At 41.8% G+C, this 24,351-nt stretch overlaps 1 protein-coding gene across 5 annotated transcripts in view; it reads right to left on the reverse strand.

The window, feature by feature from the left end:
* The window catches only part of LOC140737347 (alpha-actinin-1-like), a 157,818-nt gene that overhangs the window by 19,456 nt on the left and 114,011 nt on the right, over positions 1–24,351 (reverse strand). For all 5 annotated transcript variants that reach the window (XM_073063791.1, XM_073063790.1, XM_073063792.1 and 2 more), the window contains exons 12-18: positions 16,391–16,541; positions 16,020–16,128; positions 13,331–13,471; positions 11,881–12,063; positions 8,562–8,696; positions 7,712–7,891; positions 4,846–4,992 (exon numbers count right to left, since the gene is read on the reverse strand). In XM_073063791.1, coding sequence (XP_072919892.1) covers positions 4,846–4,992; positions 7,712–7,891; positions 8,562–8,696; positions 11,881–12,063; positions 13,331–13,471; positions 16,020–16,128; positions 16,391–16,541 — 1,046 coding nt within the window. The remainder of the gene's footprint in view (positions 1–4,845; positions 4,993–7,711; positions 7,892–8,561; positions 8,697–11,880; positions 12,064–13,330; positions 13,472–16,019; positions 16,129–16,390; positions 16,542–24,351) is intronic.

The raw sequence follows: 24,351 nt of genomic DNA on the forward strand, positions 1-24,351 counted from the left end.
AGTGTTGAAGCTAGTTAAAATGGTTTTCATAATCCAAGGTCCTGATACACAAGGCAAAAAAAAATTACACCCCATAGTCACTAAAGGGCAGCTGGCTTCCAATAAAACTGTTACAGGAAAGAAGGAAAAAATGAAAAGCATTTTGGCTGAACTACCTCCTTTCTGCTTACTAATTCACTCCCCTCTTTTGATGGTGCTAGTGCTTGGGTGAATTATTTTACAAAGTAGCTAAGTATAAGCTTTGGAGAGCAGAAGCAAGGGCTTTGTGGTGACAGCAGTATTTCATTAGTAGGAAACAAACAAATTATTGGAGTACCTTCTTTCTCTTACCTACTTCTGTTAACAATGGTCAAAACCTAGCAGCTTTCTGTAGTGCACAACTAACACTGGGTCTCCTTCTCTCTCTCTCCCCCTCTTTCTCACTAAGAGGATGTTTCCTATGGTGTAAGTCCAGGACCAGAGGACACAGCTTCAGAATATAGAGGGATGTCCCTTTAGACTAGAGATGAAAAGGAATTCCTTTAGCCAGAGGGTGGTGAATCTGTGGAATTCATTGCCATAAATATCAGTGGAGGCCAATTCATTGCATATATTTAAGGCAGAGGTTGATAGGCTCTTGATTACTATGGGCATCAAAGGTTACAGGGAGAAGGCAGAAGCACGATGTTGAGAGGGATAATAAATCAGCCATGATATCAGGACGGGATAGACTTGACGGGCGAATTGATTAATTCTGCTGCTATGGTCTTATGGAATGCTTTTTGAATGTTAAGGAAATCTCAACTGGAGTTTCAAAAGCACCAGGGATCCCCAAGCATAATGCAATGCCAGTGACTTAAGATGCATACAACAGCTAAGAACTAGTTAAGCCCACTCATTTATGTGCCAAGTTTGAAAAATATCTTGACAACCCAGCGAAGTCTAGTAATTTTTTCCCCTTTGGAACAGAGTAGCTTTTCAACAGCAGAACGAAATTGCTGATTGAGGTAGTAAGATGATGAAATCCCTTCAATGTAACAGACAAATCAGGCTAATATACAAAATACAGGCTTGTCAAGAGATGTCAATGCTGTTAATTATGTAAGATCATACAGAGAAGAGCTCCTGAAATTCAGTGGATACAGATCAAAGATGATCTATACTTGAAACAAAAGACTGGAAGATGACTGAGTTTACAACTTTCTGCAGCTTATTTCAATCCTGTGCAGTAGCCCCCCACCCCATACCAGACAGTGATGCAGCCAGTCAGAATGCTCTCCATGGTATTTCTGTAGAAATTTAAGAGTGCTTTTGGTGACATACCAAATTTCCTCAAACTCTAATGAAAGATAGCTGCTGTTGTGCTTTCTTCGCAGCTGCATCAATATGTTGGGTCCAGGATAGATCCTCAGAGATATTGATACCCACAGGAACTTGAAACTGCTCACTCTCTCCACTTTTGATCCCTCTATGAGGACTGATGTGTGTTCTCTTGTCTTACCCTTCCTTAAGTGCACAATCAGTTCTTTGATCTTACTAATGTTGAGTGTAAGAGTATGTAAATTAATCTGGGTCAGAGGCTCCCAATTCAGGATCCGTGGTGCCCTCACTTTGGTTGTGGTAGACTAGATTTTCTGGACGTGTACAATGCTGAAATACTTGCTCCTGCATGCAACACAGTGTTGTAATAGTGAACTCAGTGCATTTACAGGCAGCAAGTTTCAGCTTGCAAGCTCAGCATACATTTCACCCTGTGGCACTCCTAACACAAACTACAAAGAGAATCAAATCAAGTTTATTGTCATTTAACTACACACATGTAAACTGTCAAATGAGACAATGTTTCTCCAGACCAGGGTGTAAAATACTGAAGTACACAGAACACAGAATAACTTAAGGAAGGAAGGATAAAATCTACAGATGGGTTACAAGTAAATAAACAAAGTGCATAAATTAAATATTGTAAGGTACAGAACAAATTAACCATTGATACTTCGAATACGATGTGACAGGAAATTCAAAAGCCTAATGGTCTGGGGGAAGAAACTGCTTTCCATCCTGAACGTTCCTGTCTTTATGCATTGGAGACTTCTGCCTGATGGTAGAAAGTCAAAGAGGATGCTGGATGGACATGGGATCCTTAATAATTCTAAGGGCCCAATGAACGCAGTGTTCCTGATAAATATCTCTGATAGATGGTACGATCTCACAGACCTTTGTAGGGACTTCTGGTCTGATGCTCAGCTACTCCCACACCAGACAGAGATACGACTAATCAAGGCACCTGACTCCCTAAATTTCTAACCCCAACTGCACACCCAGTCCACAGTCCGGATGCCATCTCTAGCCACAAACCTACCAAATTCCTCAATACATGACCAGCTTCGTTGGTGGTGAACAATCAAGACTGAAATACTTGATTGAGTGCTTTAGATGCCATATCATTTAGATTTCTGAACTGAATACCAATGCAATCAGCAGGAAGTGTGCCTTGCTCCTACACAGCAAATACGTATATACTGAAGTCCTGTCAAATAAAATCTTTCTGATTCATTAACCACAAGATGATGAAAGCTAACAAATGTTTTTTTGAAGTGCTCTGCAAGCCACATAGTCCAAATTCATTCAGAGTGACGACACTGGATACATAAAGGAACCTCCCCCATCCCCAACTACAAAAAGAATTAAACAGCCTTGCTTCAAATTCAGTTTTCTCCATTCAAAATTAAATATTAATCATGTCTCCTACCCACTCATATGCTGCAATGAGAGTTCAGTGCACAACTGCTGTCAGCAGAACCTGAGGTGGAGACGAGGTGGCGTACAGGAGCGAGATAGCTCAGCCGGTTGAATAGTGTCGCAACAAGTTTGCTCTCAATGCTAATAAGACCAAAGAATTGATTGTGGACTTCAGAAAATAGAAGTCAAGGGAACACACACCAGGTCTTATCAAGGGATCAGCAGTAAGCAGTTTCAAGTTCCTGGGAGTCAACATCTCTGAAGACCTATCCTTGGCCAATGTGTGAATGGAATTACAAAGAGGGCACGCCAGTGGCTATACTTCATTAGGGGTTTGAGGAGATTTTGGACGTCCCCAAGGACCAACAAATTTTTGCAATGTACTGTGGAGAGCATTCTAACTGGTTGTATCACCATCTGGTATGGAGGAGCCACTGCACGGATCAGAAAAGACTGCGGAAGGCTGCAAACTCAGCGGCATCTTCAAAGGCAAAGCCTCAAAAAGGACTGTCACCACCGAGATACGCCCTCTTCTCATTGCTACCATCAGGGAGGAGGCATAGGAGCCTGAAGAAACACACTGTTTTAGGAACATCTTCCCACCGACAGATTCCTGAACAATGAACATTACTACACTAGCTTTGCTCTCTTTTTGCACTATTTTACATATATTTATAACTTACACTTTATTTTATGTATTGCACTATACTGTTGCTGCAAAACAACAAATATCATGACACACATCAGTGATTATTCTGATTCTGTACTGTGGAGAACTTCAATGCACCAAGTACCAGATGCCTTGCAAAGCTGATCAGTTAACAGTATTAGCTCCCCACACAGGAGAAGTGGCTGCTATTCCTGCTGACCTGTAGAGCAGACTCACCACAAAAACTCCTACCCTTGCAGTAACCTAAGCAAACAGCTGCCAGAAAGCCACACCCTTGTGACTGCAGCCTGGCAGATTAAAAACACTGCATTCAATAGAAACTCCTCCACTTGCACAGTGATTTGGCTGCACTCAGCTAACCATTGCAGATTATAAATTAGAAAATTCTTTGAGACTGGGCACTGGATTATATACATTTAAACTCTTTAATCCTTTTGATCGTCATAACACATTAATAGGCAATTATTCTACTGGTGAGTTTTTGTGTAAGAAGTGGCCACATCCCCTCTCCAGTCCAAACTTACTCCATAACTCAGTAAATCAACTCCACTTTCCTAACCATTTCCACATAACATCCTCCTACAGCCCATAAACTATGGCAACCCTGCTTACATTCAACATTAGTCCAGAATTCTTAAGATTCACAATCCCAGAAATCCTCATCTCCACAGAGTTGGTCCATCAACTCAGCTCCAACATTTCATCATTGCTGATCCATTCTCCTCTCAGCCCCATTCTCCTGCCTTCTCTCCATAAGCCTTCATGCCCTGACTAATCAATAATCTATTGGGGGGGGGTGCACTGGGACCAGTACTCTCCACTGGTTTGATGTGGCATGGTGTCTGGGCTGGAGTCAGAGCTGCCTCACCAGTGTTCGACGGCGCAAGCTTTGGACCCTTTTATTATGTGAATGTGATATCTTTGTGCTTGTGATTCTTCGTGCTGCACGTGACTGTTGGTACTATGTTTTTCACCTTGACCCCAGAGCAACAAAGTTTGTTTGGCTGTATGCATGGGCATTCATGTGTAGTTGAATGACAATTAAAGTGGAATTGAAATGAAATTAAATTGATATTCTAGACCTCTTGAAAAGAATGTTAATATCATATTTGCCTTCCTCACCACCGACTCCACCTGCAAATTAACCTTTAGCAAGGACTCCCAAGTCCCTTTGCACCTCAGATTTTAAAATTTTCTCTCCATTCATGTACGGTTGAATGACAATTAAACTGGAATTGATTTGAATTAAATTAATTAAGCCTCAAGTATATCTCAGTGCGTACATCTTCAGCATGCTCTACGTTGGAAGTGCAGGTGATACAAGGTTTTTAAGCATTACAAAGTCTATTATAATCAAACTCTTTGCAATTCCATCACGTAATATAGACCCCAGTGTCATAAGCAGCAAGCCACCTTGTATTCATTGCGGTATGCACAGACGCAGTTACAAAACATACCTTGTCAAAGTGATTGAACGATGACCGAAATTCGTTGAGTTGGTCCTGGCTGATGCCCTTTGCATCGCGGGTGAGGATCTGGTTTTCTACTTCATTAATAGTTCTGGCAATCGTTGTCAGCAGCTGTTCCCAGCCAACTCGGATGTGCTTTTTATATTAAAAACAAAAAGCAAGCCAAGGAATTAATATATTCAATTTTGGCAGCAAGTAAATAAAGAAAAATTTCAGATCAAAACAGTACTCCATATTCTACTCAATATGGGCTTTCACTACTCACAGCCTTCCAGATCAAAGATGCACTCTGCCTTTGCTGCATTGAAAAAGCTAGCATTAGGCTCAAGGTGTAATCTATTATCCAAGTATCAATGCACAAAGCAGTGTATAATCTAGAGCTATCAAACTGAGTAAATTTTCATCTGACATTCAAGCGTAAATATATCCACGTATCTGTTGATTAGCATATGTATACTGCAGCACTGTTCTCCAATTTTCCTTACACAAAACATCAACTATACATTGAATACTATGAAACAGCAGCTCACTTGGGTATATTATGAACTCGCAAGTTTACGAACTGAATGCCAAACTATCTTTGAAATTAAAAACCATCTAACCATTACTAACTTGAATTCACCTCAGTTGCCTTAAGCACAGGAAAGACCAAACTCAAACCTGGACAGCGACAATTTCCAGTAGGACTGAAGCTACAGGTTTGATAAGACAGAAGATACATCGCAGAACAGGCCCTTCTGGCCCAATGAGCTGGAATACCCAGTAATCCACCTATTTAACTACAGCTTATTACAGGACAATTTACAGTGACCAATTAACCTACTAACTGGTACAGAAACCTATCCATTCACGGGAAGAACATATAAACACCTTCCAGATGGTGCCTGAACTTAACTCTGAAATGCCCAGAGTTGTAATAGCATTGGGCTAACCGCTATGCTACTGTGGCACCCTAAGTTAAGAACACAAACTTTTCTTCTAAAAAAATTGCAATCTTCAGCACATCAGTAAGCTTCACCTGGATATAAAGGTATCCACTTCTAAGGGCCTTGCTGTAGAAATATAAGAGCAATAAGACACTCACTAAATTAAAGGTCTGAGGAAGTGTGGAGGGACTAGAGAAGCTAGTGGTGATTCCGTAGACCAAAGGAGACAATAATAACAGAATGGAAGTGTTCAAAATTGTGAAGGTCTTAGATCAGACAGTTTAAAAAGTTTGAATCAGACAGAAAAATAAAGATTAAACCGAAATTTAAGAAAATCAGAAAAATTGATGTAGTGTTCGCCAAGTTTGGCAATTAGCTTGCAGACGTTTCATCGGGAGTTGAGAAGACACCCTCAGCATGCGGTTGTTGGTGTTTCTCTCTGGGAGTGCTTGCATTTATACAGCACCCTCCAGAACTGCTCACTTAGAAAAAATACACAGGGGAGTTGGGGTGGGGAAAGACTACTAGGGAGAGGGAGAAGAGGAAAATGTTGCACTGATTATCATTGGAATTCACTGCCTCAGTGTTGGTGGAAGTAGATTCAATAGTATTGCAAAAGGAATCAAGCATGGATATGCTTAAGTATTGCCATGACTGGGTAGTTCAAAGCATCAGCACAGGCATAATAATAGGTTGAATTACTATCTATGTGTATTTCAAACTGATACAATAACTTCCTCAATATTTTGGAAGGGCTCAAACAAATTCTTCAAAACACATTGCTGCTGCTGAAATGTAGCAACAGTGAACGTTCAGGTTATTTAAACTTGCTGTCAAATCTTCAGATTTTTGGTCCATAATCAGTGTTTATTCAGTCCAAGTGGAGAATTAACAGCACTTTATTTTTGCAGTCTGTGCCAGTGGTGTAGTGGTACCACGCCCAGGCTTCGGTGCGAGTGGCCCTGGGTGCAAACCTGGCCAGCTCCTTGCACAAGTTCCACCCATGCTGGGTTGAGAACTGAGCTAGCAACAAACAACAGACAAAATGCTAAAGAAACTGCAAGGCTTGAAGGCGAGGGGAGGGGCTTCATTTTTGCAAAGGGAAAATCCAAGGAAAGACAGGTCAGCAGACTAACCTTCCTCTTGAGAGATAATAATTTGTCATGGAATGTGTATGATAACTCATAAAACAGTTTCACCAGAGGGAGTGGGAAGTAATGCTGGTGTCTATACCAAGCTCCAAAGATTCAGCATCCTGTACTGTGGGCATAGTTCATCATTATTTTGTTTTTATTGTGTGACGTGGGTGATCATGGTCTATGACCATGATTGCTCTTGGCAAATTCTACAGAAGTGGTTTGCCACTGCTTTGTTCTGGGTAGTGTCTTTACAAGATGGATGACCCCCAGCTACATCAATACTTTTCAGAGATTGCATGCATCTGTCATGACATAACCAATGTGACAGCGTTTTTTCGGGTTAGCACTTGTGGCAAATAACTGCAGCCACGGATCTTCAGATCTGAATATGGACTGTAGATTAAATCTAAAATGCAGCTCTGAACAATGGGTTCCTGTGACCGTGAACCACAATAATTGTAAGACCAGACAGTCCAGACAATGCTGATTTGGGTGTCTGTAGCACTTCTCTCCAATTATTTCATTCACATGACAACGACCAGAACTTGTCATATGCACCAGTTGCTCATAAAACTTTCCTTCACCTGCTCCCATGACTTCTCGTGACCCTGACTTTGTGGGGGGGGGGTGTGCCGGCTAAGCAGGTGCTACACCTTGCCCAAGAGTGACCTGCAGGCTAGCGGATAGAGTGAGCACCTTACACATCCTTTGGTAGAGACCTATCTCCTCCCATAGTTACTGATTTTAAATGCAAGATGAACTCATCTGAAAATAGAGCATAATTATTACCTCCATGGTATAATTGGTATGCTTGTTGTCAAAGATGAGGGCCTCTTGAATGAGTTGATGGTCCTGCTCCAGTCTGTCGATATTGGGCTTATAATTGATGATACTGTTCTCATACTGCTTCAGTTGATTTAGCTGATCCTCCAGTGTACCGTGCATTTCAATAGAGATCCGTCCAATCTCCTAATATAAATACACAAAATAACAGTCAACAACTCGTTTTCCACAGCCAGGTGTTACCCTGGTCTTGGACTGCATTGCTGAATATTTTCAGAGTGCAAGTTGTGTAACCTTCCCCTTCACCTGGTCTCACCAATCACTTGTCAGCCTGTCCCTACTTCCCCTCCCCACCACTTTCTCATTCTGCTTCTGACTTTCCAGTCCTGATGTAGGGTCTCGGCCCAAAATGTTGAATGCTCATTCCCCTCCATAGATGGTGGCACCAGTAACTTGTGTGTGGAAATCTTAACTTGACTGACTCCCAGCATAATTCAAGCACAATGGATCTAATTCTTACTACAAGGAACTCTCTCAGATAAGAGTGGTCCATCAGTCCTTCAGGTTCGGGAATTCAGTTCAGGAACCCTGACTGGTCAAACAAAATTATTATGAAAACAGCAATGAAAAATCCTACATCAGAGTGTGACGTATTCCTGAGTCTCTACCCCGTAATGAAAACTGAGAGGAAGTTACTGACACATTGAACACCTGTACACCGCCAGAGATGGAGGAACTTCATTGCTGCCTTAAACGCCAGCAGAGTAACAGACTAACTGGAAACAGAATGATTTTTATTGAAACAGAGAATATCCTCAAAACCAGTAGTTCTGAATGCCAAAAGAATTTTACCAACCTGCATCTTAGTCTGAATCCAGGGACCAACAACATTGGCCTTATTTGCAAACTGCTCACGCAGGTTTTCATTTGATTGCTGCTTGTTAAACTCTGCTTGCAAAGCTTGATCTCGAGCTGGCACCAGCTGCTGAACCTGTAAACACAAACACAGCGGTAAGTTTTGATATTATCAATAGCATATTCATTTGCCCACCCTGCCAAGAATTCCTTCCCTCCACCAAACCTTCGCTCTACCATGATTGTTTTCATGCCACTGCATCTTTCTTTTGATAGTCTCAAGAAGCATTATAGACGATACGTATTCACTTTTGACTTTACCCACGTCACCATAAGTACCTCCACCTTCCAAGTTCCTAGCGTGACACAGAAGCCTAACAGCTAGCTTAACACTTTATAGCGCCAGTGATCAGAGTTCAATTTCCGCTGCTGCCTCTAAGGAGTGTGTATGTTCCCCCTGTTACTGCGTGGGTCTTCTCTGGATGTTCTGGTTTCCTTCCACATTCCAAAGACATACAGGTTAGGGTTAGTAAGCTGTGGGTATGCTAGGGTGACATTGAAGGTATGGCAACACTTCCAGGGTGCAGGTCATTAATGCAAAGAATACATTTAACTGTAAGTTTTGACATACAAGTGACTAATAAAGCTAAGGAGAATAAAGGGAAGGGGTGACAGAGGTAAGTTAGTTAGTGTTTTTTTTTACAGAGTGGTGGTAGAGGCAGATACATTAGGTGCATTTAAGGTACTCTTAAGAGATATGCACTTGGATGATAGGGGGAAAAAATGGAGCGCTATGCATGAGGGAGGGGTTAGCTTCAGAGAGTGCTAAACTTAGTTGGCTCCACCATGGGCACTAGCCTCAGTATCCAGGACCAATGCCTCAAAAAGGCATCAGCCATCATTAAGGGCCCCCATCACCCAGGTCATGTCTTGTTCTCATTGCTACCATCAGGGAGGTGGTACAGGAGGCTGAAGACACACACTCAACAATTCAGGAACAGCTTCTAGTGCTCTGCCATCCGATTTCTGAATGGACTTTGAACCCATGAACACTACCTTACTACTTGTTTTATTTCTATTTTTGCACCAACTTAATTTAATATATTTATTAAATTAATATTAAACATCAAATATATTTATATTTTTCCTCCCTTAATATTATTATTATGTATTGAATTGTACTGCTGCCGCAAGGACAGCTATTTTCACGACATATGCTGGTGTTATTAACACTGAATCTGATCATAGAGTAGATTAAAGGTCAGCACAGCACCATGGGCTGGAGGGCCTGTACTGTGCTGCAGGTCCATCTCAATCTTTTCTATTGTAATGGTACAATAGAAGACCAAGTAGAACTAGTGCCTCACATGTTCGTGACCCGAGTTCAGTGCCGATCTCTGGAGCTGTGTTAAGTCCACACATATTCTCCCTGACCACATGGACTTCCTCCGGCAGTTCCAATCTCTTTCCCACATCCCAATTAACTTGGTTACTATAAACCACCCATAATGTGGTGGATGGCGGGGGGGATAATATCAGGAAGAGCTGATGGTAATGTGAGAAAGAAACAAGTGGGAGAACCATGAGGCAGCAGAGACTTGATGAGTCAAATGGTCTCCTAGGAGCTGTAGAGCCAAACATCAGGTGCCCATTCAGAAGTGGCAGCATCACAGCTGGTAGAGCTGCACAAACAGCATCAGGGGCCTGGTTTCAATCCCAACCTCTGTGTGGAATTGTCACGTTCTCCCTGTGACAGTGTGGGTTTTCTCCTGGTGCTCCGATTTCCTGCTGCATCCCAAAAAGGTGTGTGGAATGGAGGGTTAATTGGCCACCACAACTTGCTATTAATGCACGATGACACGACAGAACCTGAGAGGAGGTTGATTTGAATACAAAGGGAACAAAATGGGGACTGGGATTACTTCATGAACAAGCGATGACTTCCTCCCATATCATAGGAAATATTCTGAGTAATACCCACATCCATGACGTTAGTTTGAAAGGTTGCTTGGAAATTCATTTCAATGGTACAGCTCCAATCAGAAACCAGTGGTCTATAGAGTATTTGAACCCAACCAAATTTTTAATTGGACCCACTTGTTCTTATGAAATCTGCCTACCATAATAAAAGCAAACTTCATTTTATTTCCTCTGAGAAGACCACAACCTTGTTGCTGGGTTTGGAGGTTTGTGTGCCTCAATGACCCAAAGAGCTATGTTGGATGGAGTCCGGGCCTTGTGTTTTGGCTCTTCGTAGGGTCACCCATGCCAAACAGGTCAAAGGGTAGAGGCTAGAGTAAGAGTGGTCCATCAGTCCTCCAGATTCTGAGGTTCAGTTCAAAGCTAACATCTCTGACTGGCCAAACTGTTATGGAAATAGCAATGAAAAATCCTTCCACATCGGAGTGTGATGGTATTCCTGAGTCTCCACACCGGCTTGCATGACTGACAGTAGTGAAAACCAAGAGGAAGCTACTGACATGATGCAGGACCTTACATTGCTGCCCTAAACACAGTGGAGTAATGGGCAGTACAGAAGTTATTTTATTTAGAGATACAGCATGGTAACAAGCCCTTCCCTGTCCAACGAGGCCACACCACCTAATTATATCCATGTGAGCCATATACTTCTGGTTTAAGATGACATTGCTGAATGTGGGCAGCAGCTTAATGCTGGTTTTCAAAGCAAAAAATTCAACTAAATACTTTATTAATAACCCTTTTATATGGAAAATTGTGGGACGAGAGACAAGGGTCGAGTTGGTTTGGCTCTGTGATGTTTCACTCCGCTCTCCTCAGCGCCGAGGTTGTGAACCTGCTCCGGCTGCTACGTGCTTCGTGGCGATTTGCCCCACTATATGATAAACTGAGGCCAAGGCCATGGGCTTGCTCCTGGCTTCGTGTCTATGGACTCAATTTAGTTAGGAATGCTGTTGCGTGCTTTTATTATTTGCATGATGTGTTTTTCTCTGTTTATCTCTACAAGTTGGGCATTGGTCTTTTTTTAAAAATTGAATTATTTCTTGTTTCTTGTTTTGTGGCTGCCTGTAAGCAGACGAATCTCAAGATCGTACAGTTTATACATACTTTGATAATAAATATACTCTGAACTTTGACCAATTAACCTACTAAATTGTGTATCTTTGGAATGCAGGAGAAAACCCACACAGATTCCTTACAGACAGCAGCGTCACTGGTGCTGTATTAACATTACGCCAGCTGCTGTACTACCATGTTTCCCCACTACTTCTCAACAGGAAGAGCATAACCTCTTTTGGTAAGTGTATTTTAGATATTGACAAGCTTTAGGAGTCCCTTACCTTATCCCACTTATCATTAATGTCCTGCGAGGTAATGGACGTGTATGGATTTACTCCAGAGAGTTTAATATTGTAAGACTGAGCAATTTTTGCCATTTCGGTCTGGATACCCAGAATTGCCTCTCGCTCCTTATCGGCATCTGGCAACGTTGCTTTGAATTGCTCGTGCGCCGCGATGAGACCCTGAAAAAAATCAGAGGGAGAAAGCCAATGAGAACACTTGGGCGTCAACATCACTTAGGAGTCTACAGAGATTCAGCATGACATCAAAAGACATTGACAGACTTCTCTAGACATGTACTGGAGAGTGTACTGACTGGCTGCATCACAGCCTGGTATGGATACACCAATATCTTTGAATGGAAAATCCTATAGAAGGTAGTGGACTCAGCTCAATACATCACAGGTAAAGCCCTCCCAAACACTGAGCACATCTACATGAAACGCTTTCGTAGGAAAGCAGCATCCATCATCAAAGATCACCACCACCCAGGCCATACTCCCTTCTCACTGCTGCCATCAGGTAGAAGGTACAAGAGCCTCAGGACTCACACCACCAGGTCAGGAGCAGTTGATAACCCTCTACCATCTGGCTCTCGAACAAAAGGGGTAACTACACTCACTTGTCCAACAACTGAGATGCTCTCACAACCAATGATCTCACATTAAGGACTCCTTATCTCATTATCTCATGTTCTTGTTACTTATTGCTATTTATTTATATTTGCACTTGCACAGTTTGTCTTCTACACTCTGGTTGATCTTTCATTGATCCTGTTATGGTTACTATTTTAAAGATTTGCTGAGTATGCTGCAGGAAAATGAACCTTAGGGTACGTGGTGATATGCACGTACTCTGCTAAAATTTTACTTTGACCTTTGATGCAGCTACAAAGAAGGCACGACAGCAGCTATACTTCATTAGGAGTTTGAGGAGATTTGGTGTTTCACCAAAGCAAATTTCTACAGATGTACTGTGCAGGGCATTCTAACTGGTTGCATCACCATCTGATGTGGGTGGGTGGGGGGGGCACTGCACATGATCAGGAAAATATGGAGAAAGTTGTAAACTCAGCCAGAAACATCATGGGCACTATTGTCCCCAGCATTGATGCCACCTTTTTGATCATTAAGGACTCCCATCACCCAGGGGATGCCTTCTCAGGGTGGTGGCACAGGAGCCCAAATCTCTCTCTCTCTACATTTTAGGAACAGCTTCTTCTCTCGTCAGATTTCAGAATGGACAATGAACCCACGTACACTACCTCAGTATTTTTGAATGCCTTCTTTTGCACAGCTTTATTGAATTTAATTTCCAATGCTTTTTACTAAGTATAACACTGTACTACTGCTGCAAAATAATAAATTTCTCAACATATGCCAGTGGTATCACATCTGATTCTGACATAAGCCACGCTTTAAACTAATCCATGTCGTTCTCACACTGTACCTGAATCTCTTCAGTAGTGTGGACAATAAACATATCCTGCAGGTCTTCCATTGCGCCCTCCATCCAGTTGTTGAAAGGTGCAGCTCTTTTTGCATATTCCAGATATAATTGGTCAATTGTTTCCTGGAGCTTTTCAGTCCTCTGTTAAAACAAAGTAAGCAAAAAGAAAGTTACACACGCAAAATGCTGGAGGAACTCAGCAGGCCAGGCAGCATCCATGGAAAAGAGTAAACGGTCGACGTTTCAGGCAGAGACCCTTCATCAGGACTCAGTGGAGAAGGAGACAGTAGTCAAGGTAAGAAGGTGGGGAGGAGGGGAGGATGAAGTACAAGGTGATAGGTGAAACCGGGAGAAAGGGGGAGGGGTGAAGTAAAGAGCTGGGAAGTCGATTGGTGAAAGAGATAAAGGGTTGGAGAAGGGGGAATCTGATTGGAGAGGAGAGAAGGCCATGGAAGCAAGGGAAGGGAGAGGAGGGAGATGATGGGCAGGTAAGGAGATAAGATGAGAGAGGGAATGGTGAAAGTGGGGAGGGAGCAGTTACAGGAAGTTCAAAAAAAAACAAATCGACGTTCATGCCATCAGGTTGGAGGCTATTCAAGGTGTTGCCCCTCCAACCCGAGTGTGGCCTCATCGTGGCACTAGCAGAGGCCATGGGCTGATATGTCAGAATGACAATGGGAAGTAGAATTGAAATGGGTGCTCACTGAGTGATTCTATTTTCTCTGGGATCATTGCAGAGCCAGGACTCAAACATATCACGAGGCTCTAATCACCTAAGTACTCATAAACACCAGAATGAAGGGTATCAAATTGGAAGAGTTTGGCTAAATTTTGCTGGATCTTGGAATTAGTGTTTTGCAGTAATACTGCAACATCAGATAGAACTCGGCCATTATTGCCCAGTCTATGTGTAGAATCACAATTAAGCAACATAATGGATTTTCCAAACATGTTGTAGTTCACAGTAGCAATTACAATTTAATTCTTTCAGTACACGCATTTTAGACTAAATAGCTTCAGACACTATTCAAATACAGCCTGGTATGGAAACACCAATGCCCTTGAATGGAAAATACTCCAAAAAGTAGTGGATATGACTCAGTCTATCACTGGCAAAGTTCTTTCCACCATAAAGTACTCATCATCTCATGTTCTCAATATTTATTGTTTATTTGAAGCTAGTCTGATGCTGCCCTCTCAGTGAGTCACCTGCCTACAGGAAAGATGTCAATAAGCTTGAAAGAGTACAGAGAAAATTTACAAGGATGCTACTGGGTCTGGAGGACCCGAGTTATAAAGATTTAAGATTGAATAGGTTAGGACTTCATTCCTTAGAACGTAGAAGATTGAAAGGAGATTTGATAGAAGTATACAAAATTATGAGGGGTACAGTTAGGGTAAATGCAAGGAGGCTTTTTACACTGAAGTTGGGTGGGACTACAACTGGAGGTCGTGGGTAAGGGTGAAAGGTGAAAAGCTTAAGGGGAACATGGGGGCGGTAGAGGACTTCCTCACTCAGAGGGTGGTGAGAGTTTGGAACAAGTTGCCATTACAAGTGGCACATGCCAGCTCGATCTCAAATTACCGTAGATTCCGGATTTTAAGCCGCTACTTTTTTCCCACATTTTGATCAGCTTTGAACACTGCGGCCTTTACTACGGTGCGGCTAATGCATGATTTTTTTTCATGCCGCCAAAAACATTTTGCCTCGTAACAGTAGACCAATAAAATTGATGAGTAGTTCACAGAGGTCCAATGAAATTATACGATAAATCAAGCGCACTTTCACAATTAAATTATTGTAAATCAGTCATTTGTACTCACCCTCATCAACATGGAAAACACTCGAAGAAAAGCATTGTGCTGCCTTTATGACAGTTATTTAGTTTATAATATTTTCGCTTAGTAATTCATTTGTTAGTATGTTTTCTGTACTACTAGACGTCACATCCGGTTTCGCCGCGTCTTGTGGGAAATACCGGTTTGTGATAAACGGGAAGGTGGGGGGGGAGCGGCGGAGCCAAAACGCTGCTTTTAAGTTAAAGGCGATCAATAAATTTTCCTGGTAGGCTGCAGTATATATATTTTTACCAGTCGCTAGGAGATATTGGAATATATATGCAACGTAATTTGTGTGTTACCGATACGTATGTATATTTAAAAGTAGCCATATTACAGGCACGGTTCGAAAAAAAGCATTTGCAATATGTATTTGTTTGTTACCATATGGATTTAATTAAAAGTTAAAAAATCCTCACGTGTAATATCTTTCTGTGTAAATATCTCATATTACAACGTGGGACACCTGCGGCCTAAAATCCGGTGCGGCCTGTACAAGTACAAAATTGATTTTCTTTCTAAAATTAGAGCCAGCGGCTTTTAATCAGGTGTGCTCTGTAGTGCGAAATCTACGGTAAGTCAAGTTTAGGTAGATACATGGATGGCAGGGTTTTGGAAGGCTATGGTCCTGGTGCAGGTTGATGGGAGTAGGCAGTTTAAATGGTTTCGGCATGAACTAGTTGGGCTAAAGGGCCTTTTCCTGTGCTGTACTTTTCTATAATACTTTGATTCTATTAAATGACAATTATGTAGGGAATCCAGGATTAAAATTCCTATTGTGACTGTAGAAATGGATAAACCCCACACATTAAATCCACTACAAAATAAAAGTCAGCAATTTAAGTCTCACCTCCAGGGCATCTCTCCTGCTTTGTGTTAAAGAGCCCAGAGTGTCCCAGTGGTCACAAATGCTCTGGCAGCGAGCATTTACATTGGGAGAATCATAATAATCCAGATCACTACAGAAGGAAAAACGGAAAGATTAATACAAATCTGAGCTAAAACATCACAAGACTCAGGATATTTCTCTTCACAAACATTTGCATACACAATTCAACTTGCCGGAAATGTTCACTTTACTTTTTAAACTCATTACAACATAACTGTTTGCAAATTTCTGTCTGTAGAAAGATCCAAATAATAATGGCATCAGTTACAAAATCTGGCCTTTAATGTTGAATGCAGTGTGGTTGGTGCAAACAATTATATTATTGTACGTACTTGAGCTCTTGTGCGATGGCGGCGATCTGCTCCACTCTGTCTTGGTGGGCTGCCAGATCACTCTCAAATGCTTCATGTTTCTTAAGCAAGGCCTTGATGTCAGCCAGTGCAGCGGTTTCATAGTCTTTCTGTGTCAACATCACTTCTTTATCTACATGAAAAGGAAGCAAAAGTTAACTTCACCTTTCCATCTAAGTATCAAGCAAAGGTACTGATCAAGTGTCAGCTGTAACCTGGTTTAAGGTACAATTATTATCAATGTATGTACACAGAATAAGCCGGCTGGTGATGTAACAACATCAGTACCGGACTTAAGAGGTGAGTGGTCCCATTTGAATCCAACCGGCTCATTGCACGCCTTCCATTCGTGCAGGAGCTAACAACTCAGGCTTCTAAAGCGCAGACAAAATGCTGAGGAAACGGGCAAGGCTGCCACCTGGTGCGCCACAAGGCATGGAGAGGAATAGCAGCAATGCAAAATAGCAAAAAAAAATATTAATCTCATAGATAACTCTATGTGATTAATCTCCAGGCAGCCACGAAACTAAGAAAACCATGGAGCCATTCAAAGAAAACCAACAACCTCCCCTCTCCCCATGCACAAAAAAAGACGAATGACCCAAACGGCAGTAAGAACATCAAAACGTTACCCATGCAACCAAAAAAAAAGGAAAAAAAAAATCGCTCAATTTGAACTACAGTCCAATCCATAAATTATAGATGTTGAACTTTGGTAACATCCTCTGAAGCATCGCGGGAGAGAGAGACCATCTGAACACAGAGGCCTTCCCATGGGAGCAGCGAGTGAGATCTGTCACATGCAGACACCATCTCTGGCAGCAGTGAGCAGGAGGCTGGTAGTCAGCACTGAACACTTGTTCGCCTTCCACATTCGTTTCAACCTTCCTCCATCCTTAAATAGTCGAGAAATGCAGTTGACCGTGGCCTCGAGGCCACTCGCCTCCTGGAAGCGTCTCAAGACAAATGCAATCCAAAGTTGTAATTCTCATTATAGGCATGAGCACAAGAAGCCCAGCTGGCCAGTGGAGTGCTGCATTGTCAGAAGTGCCATCTTTTGGGTGAGAGAGTGACAAGGCACAGCCTGCCCAAAGTTAGAGGGAAACAACCGCATGATATTACATCTAGAAGAACGCACTTAGCAATAGATGGATTGGATCGTCACCGACACCATTTTCAAACACTCCCATTCCCACCTATATGAATGTGAAAGTTAGCAAAGGGCAATTGCTTTGATGATGATAACATTCCAGAATTCCAAAGTGCAAAAGCTTCAGATATGGACGTTCCTGAGGATAAAGCTCACAATACAGGTTCTTCTTTATCTTTGTTCTAATGACTCGATAGTGCAACAGCGATGCCACACAATTACTTTGCACTGTGAAGTTTAGACCCATCCTTAAACTTGTGTTGAGAAGAGCACCAGACACTGTTGTAAATTAGTGCCTGTAGCTTAATCAACATTATCACAACCACAAGCTATTGAGGTGCATGGGAATTTCTGTACACTACTAAATGAAGTAAACATGTTCATGTCTAAATTTTGTATTTGCTTTTAGCTCGGACTCTTTAAAAAGATCAAAACGGTGAGGAAGGCAAATGTGATATTAGCATTCATTTTGAGAGGACTAGAATATAAAAGCAAGGATGTAATGTTGAGGCTTTATAAAGCTTTATGAGTGAGACCTCATTTGGGAGTATTGTGAGCAGTTTTGGACCCTTTATCCAAGAAAGGGTGTACTGACATTGGAGAGGGTTCAAAGAGAATTCATGAAAATTATTCCGGGATCAAAAGGCTTACCATATGAGGAGTGTTCTGAGCCTCTAGTCACTGGATTTCAGAAGAATGAGGGGTGACCTCTTTGAAACCTATCAAATATTGAAAGGTTTCAATAGAGTGGATGTGGAGAGGGTGTTTCCGATAGTGAGGGAGACTAAGACCAGAGGATACAGCCTCAGAATAGAGGGGCGTCCTTTTAGAATGGAGATGAGGAGGAAGTTCTTTAGCCAGAGAGTGGTGAATCTGTGAGATTTGTTAAGGCTTCAAAGGGGGTGCAAAGAGGTTTACTAGGAAGCTGCCTGGTTTAGAGGGCACGTGCTATTATGAGAGGGTGGACAAACATGGGTTGTTTTCTCTGGAACAGCAGAGCCTGAGGGGAGATCTGATAGAGGTTTACAAGGTTATGAGAGGCATATACAGAGCAGATATGGAATATCTTTTTCCCAGAGTAGAAATGTCTAATACCAGAGGGCAGGCATTGAAGGTGAGAGGGGGCATATTCAAAGGGGCTGAGGGATAAGTTTTTTTTTATTCAGAGAGTGGTGGATGCCTGGAATGTGCTGCCTGGTCTGGTGGTAGAGGCAAATACATTTTTAAGAGACGTTTTGGATGGGCACATGGATATGAGGAAAATGAAGGGACATGGACATAGTGTAGGTAGGAGGGATTAGTACTGGGGTGTTTTTGATTTGCTTTTTAGCTAGTTCAGCACAACATATAGGGACAAATGGTCTGTTCCTGCTCTATGTTCTATGTTTTATGTTCTGTTTTGTTTTACACTTTGCAATAAAAATACAAAGAAAATGTAAATATAAGTTACGAGCTTTTATCCTTTAAGCTTCCTGCAATCCAGAGGTTTTCCAATATGAGGTCCACAGACTCCTCAGTTAATGGTAAGGCTCATTGGCATAAAAAAGGTTGGAAAAGGTTGACTCTAAAAAGTAGAAAGCAAAACTGGGGTTGCTTTTCTCTGGAGTGTAGGACACAGAGCAGGTGACCTTATAGGGGATTATTAAATCATAAGGGGCATAGACAGGTGGGGCAGCAGGGTAGCATAGTGATTTACAGTACCAATGGCCCAGGTTCAATGTACCATGAGTTGGTAGGTTAACTGGTCGTTGTAAATTTCCTGTGATTGGGATAGGATTAAATTGGGGGTTTGCTGGGCAGTGTGGCTCGAAGGCCTGATTCTGCGGTGTATGTCAATGAATAACTAAAATTTTTTTTTTTTCTCAGGATAGGGGAGTCAAAAACTAGATGGCATAGGTTTAATGTAAGAATCTGAGAGGCAAGTTTCTGCATAGAGGGTGCTGGTTATATGGAATAAGCTGCCACAAGGGGGAGAATTACAACTTTTAAGTCATTTGGACAGATACGAATGCAAAAAGCTTACAGGTATAGAGAACACTGGAGGAGCAGGCTTTTGTGACGAACACTGAGATGGGTCGAGGTCCTTGGTGGGAGATGAAGAGAGAAGACACTGGAGAGAACCAGCTGTAGGATTTGATCCGGTGGGAAAACACAATTCGATGGGAGCCCAAGGCCCGAAGATCAGTGAATATGGCTTTTGGAAGATTTGAGCTCCAACATTTGACTGTTTAATTATAATGGGCCCTTTTTGTTTTTTTCTTTCTTTTCTTTTCAGTTAAGGTCCAAAAATATACTTTCTTTATAGTTGTATGTAGTGTATGATCTGCTATTTCATGCCGACGGGCGATTGCAGGGGCCAGTAAATCACACGGCATGCACACGAACCTGGGTTTGGGTGAGCAAGACATCCCGATCACAGATTTGGCGGTACCAACGGTGTACACACCCTAGACATACGAAGCCTGAGAAAGGTGGGTTTCCTCACCGCGGAGTCCAGTGGCTGTTAGCGAGGGACTAACAAGCTGTTTCTAGAGGTGCCTAGAGGTTTCGTGAGTTATAATGAGCATCTGCTAGTTTAATTTCTTAACATCTGGCAAGAAGCTTGGAGGAGTTCATCAGCCAGCACTTATTTAAAAAAAACATTTCCTAGAGGGACAACTGAGCTGTATATCCAGTGGACTTAAAATCCCCTGGCCCTGAAATTGCAGTCAACAAAAACAAATGGGATTTATCCACCTCAAAGAAAGTGTCCCACTAAACAAGTCACAGTTCTCATGTGGATCTCCCTACACCCAAAATCTGTTGCTTAAATCAGAGTTCTGAGGGCAGTCACTAATATCCAGCAACTGTGACTATTGAAGTAGGTAAGCAGCCAACCTGACAGGCAACTGGAAAACAACCAATTTCATAAACATTTTTACAGTTTACAGAGACAGGCCCTTTGGCCTATCAACCTGCACCAGGACGATAGCCGTCCATACCCCTACCATCCATGTATCCATCCAAACTTCTCTTAAAACATTGAAACTGAGCTCACATGCACCACTTACGCTGGCAACTCGTTCCACACCCTCATGACCCTCTGAGTGAAGAAGTTTCCCCTCAACTTTTGACCTTTCACCCTTAACCTCGAGTTGCAGTCTCACCGAACCTTAGCGGGAAAGAGACTGCTTGCGTTTACCCTATCTACACCCCTCATAATTTTGTATCTCACTAGCAAGTCTCCCCTCAGTCTTCTAGTCAGATGACAATTCACAATAACAACAACTTCCCATCAGAATCTTAGCTGAACTTCATGCAATAGGACATTTTCAGTAGATTTACAGCAAGGATTAAGTTGTCAACTTTAATATTTTCCATGATTGAAGGCTGTAAAAGAGGAAACTGCAGCCAGAAACCTTGTGCTTAATGGTGCCAAGAGCAATTTCATGAAACTGCTATCAGCTACCATTGCTTATTTGCTCAACTTTAACTTCAAATCATTACTTTTTTTTTTGGTCTTTTTGCACTGCTTATTTTTTATATATACTTCTATCATAGCTTACATATGTACTGTATTTAAAATTGGGTATTGCAATGCACTGCAGCTGCAAACCACACAACATATGCTAGTGATATAAAGTCTGATTTTGATTCTGATCACGGCAACATCTAGGAGAGATGCATTATCCATTTTTACGTTTCTGATGAATCATTTCCAGCCATGTTCAGCCTGTACTGATTTGACTGACAGCACCGCCGAGAAGACTTATTTTTGCTTCAGCATGCATAGCTGGCTCTTGTAAGCCAGGGCCTTTACTTCTTTGAACCAGGGTTTAATCTTTCACTTGATGGCATTTGCAGAGCAAGCAATGTATTGTGCTCCTGCCTGTGTCAGAGATTGCTGGATTGTTAATTGCGGCCTTGTAGACTTAAAAGAGATTGATGTATGATTAGCACTTTGTCATAATCTCACCAGCATCCTGCTGATGAGAGTTTGGATTTGTTTCTTGATAAAGAACATGTTACGGTATTGGGAGAGGGGACCAGATTCTCTGGGTCAAGTCCATTATCCCTGGACATCATTTACAGCGTGTAGTCTTGTAACAGGAAATAAATTCAAGTTAATACTCCTAATCATACTCTATCTCATCATCTCACGTTCATGTTATTTATTGCAATTTATATTTGCATTTGCACAGTTTCTAGTCTTCCACATTCCAGTTGATCTTTCAGTAATCCTGTTATAGCTACTGTTCTGTAGATTTGCTGAGTATGCCTGCAGGAAAATGAATCTCAGGGTTGTATATGGTGACATCTATGTAATTAGCTAATAAAATTTACTTTGAATTCTGTACTAATATTTCTGAATACGGTCAAACTGACAAACACCAATTTCCTCACCACTGACAGTTTGTATTTACTTGCAACATAGTTTGCCATCTGACTCATCCAATCGATGCGAATGCTCAGAGCGATTTCATACCCCCCACCCAAAAATATGGTCCTATGACCTAATTTCACCTCTTTTCCCCACTGTTAAAACCTTCTCCACCACACACACTTGGAGCAATCCAGAGTGGCCAATTAACCAACTCATCAGCAAGTCTTTAGGTCTGAAATGAAACCGGAGCAAGAACGGGAAGCAAGCTATTAGCTAACTCGAATCCCTCTAAGTCACGAGGTTTTGTTCAGCTCAGTGCAAGAGTTCTTTCACCTTCTGGCCTGATTTATGTCAGAGCAATTATATCAAGAAATTGGTTAAAGTAAAAATATTTTTGGAAGCTGCTACAAGTAGAGAAGCAGAAGGTGAATCTTCAAAGGGAGATAATTTTGCTGAGGTAATTAAGGACCCGTCATCCTCAGTGGGATAGAAGCTGGAAGCTAAAGCTCAGGGACATGCAAATAATGGAGGAGACTGGATACGTCAGAAAATCCGGTGGCGAGTTCAAAGATTGTAAAATAAATGCACTAGGGATTGAGATTTCAACAGCACACTACACACAGGCTGTATAGTTGAATGGTAATTAAACTGGAAATGCAGCTTATCCTCATCATAACCCAGATCTCACTCTAAGACATTGCCTTTAGTCTACTGAACATTACCCACCCTTTAGACAACTGTTTCCTTTCCCAGGCCTCACAGGGTCATTAACTGCTTCTCTTCCAGGGTGCTGCCAGACTTACTGAACTTCCTATTTCAGATTTCCAACATCTAGACTTTATTTTTGAAGATTACCAAAACCAAAAATCTTAAGTAACACACAGAAAATGCTGGAGGAACTCAGAGATTAGGCAGCATCTATGGAAAGGAATAAACAGTAGGTGTTTCAGGCCAAGACCCTTCATCATGACTGGAAAGGTTGGGGGCAGAAGACAGAATAAGATGGGGGTGGGGAGGGAGACTACAAGCTGGCAGGTGATAGGTAGGTGAGACCAGGTTGGTGGTGAAGTAACCTGCTGCTGGGTGGAATAGGTAAAGAGCTGAAGGAGAGGAATCTAATAGGAGATGACAGTGGACCATGGGAGAAGGGAAATGTGGAGTGGAACCAGGCAGAGGTAATGCTCAGGAGAAAGAGATAGAATGGAACCAGAATGGGGAATGGAAAAAACAGAAAATTGCTGGAAGTTAAAACAATCGATGTAGCTGAGTTAACATTTGTAGCATTAAAATCTATCTTCTGAAAATTACTAGGCTTATAGGAATGCAAAGTGTTAACTGCAACCTGTGTAAAACTGCAAAACGGTCATTTAGAGACAAGAATCCTGTCATGTTAGAATAGCTAGTGTGATAAATATATACAAAAAAACCCACATTAATCTGCTCAGCAGTAAAAGATACAAGAATCTACCATCGCTTTCTAGTCAACAATGGGATAATTCCCAAAACATGAAGCAATCGATTTCCAGATCAATTCTTGTGGAAACTATTCATTTACTTGTAATATCAGATAAAGCACTAGACAGTGGCTATATTTCATTAGGAGTTTGAGGAGATTTGATACATCACCAAAATCACTTGCAAATTTCTACTGATGTACCATGGCAGCATTCTGACAAGTTGCATCATGGTCCAGTGTGGGGGTGGGGGGGGGCTAATGCACAGGACTGAAAGAAGCTACAGAAAGTTGTAAACTCAGTCAGCTCCATCATGGGCATTAGCCTCTGTAGTATGCAGGACATCTTCAAGGAGCGATCCCTCAAAAAGGTAGCATCCATCATTAAGGACCCCATCACCCAGGACATGCCTTGTACTCATTGCTACCATCAGGGAGGAGGTACAGGAGCCTGAAGGCACACACTCAACGATTCAGGAACAGCTTCTTCCCCTCTGCCATCCAATTTCTGAATGAACATTGAACCCATGAACACTACCATACTACTTTTTTTTTAACTACTTATTTAATCTAACTATTTAATATTTATTCATACTGAAATTCATTTTTTCTCTATTATTATGTATTGCATTGTACTGCTGCCACAAAGACAACAAATTTCACGACATATGCCAGTGATATTAAACCTGGTTCTGATTCAATGTTTTCCCCATTGTTACCACAGAAATATTAAGTTTACACTGAGGATCACAGATAAGTTGTTCCCATTCCCTGTGTACTGCACCCTTCAGGTGGTCTCACCCAATGTCAGGAACTGTCACATCGTTAATTACAGTGTTTACTGTTTGGTAGCTGAGATTGTTTCCAGTAGAGAACCGCTGGACAATTTGATTATGAATCCCACTGCAAATCTAACTGAGAGAAAAACAGACTTGGGCTTCAAGTGTCAGTTATGTTTTTAACTTGGGATGACTTAG

This window comes from Hemitrygon akajei, chromosome 12 (assembly GCF_048418815.1).
Source record: "Hemitrygon akajei chromosome 12, sHemAka1.3, whole genome shotgun sequence".
NCBI classification, from domain to species: Eukaryota; Metazoa; Chordata; class Chondrichthyes; order Myliobatiformes; family Dasyatidae; genus Hemitrygon; species Hemitrygon akajei.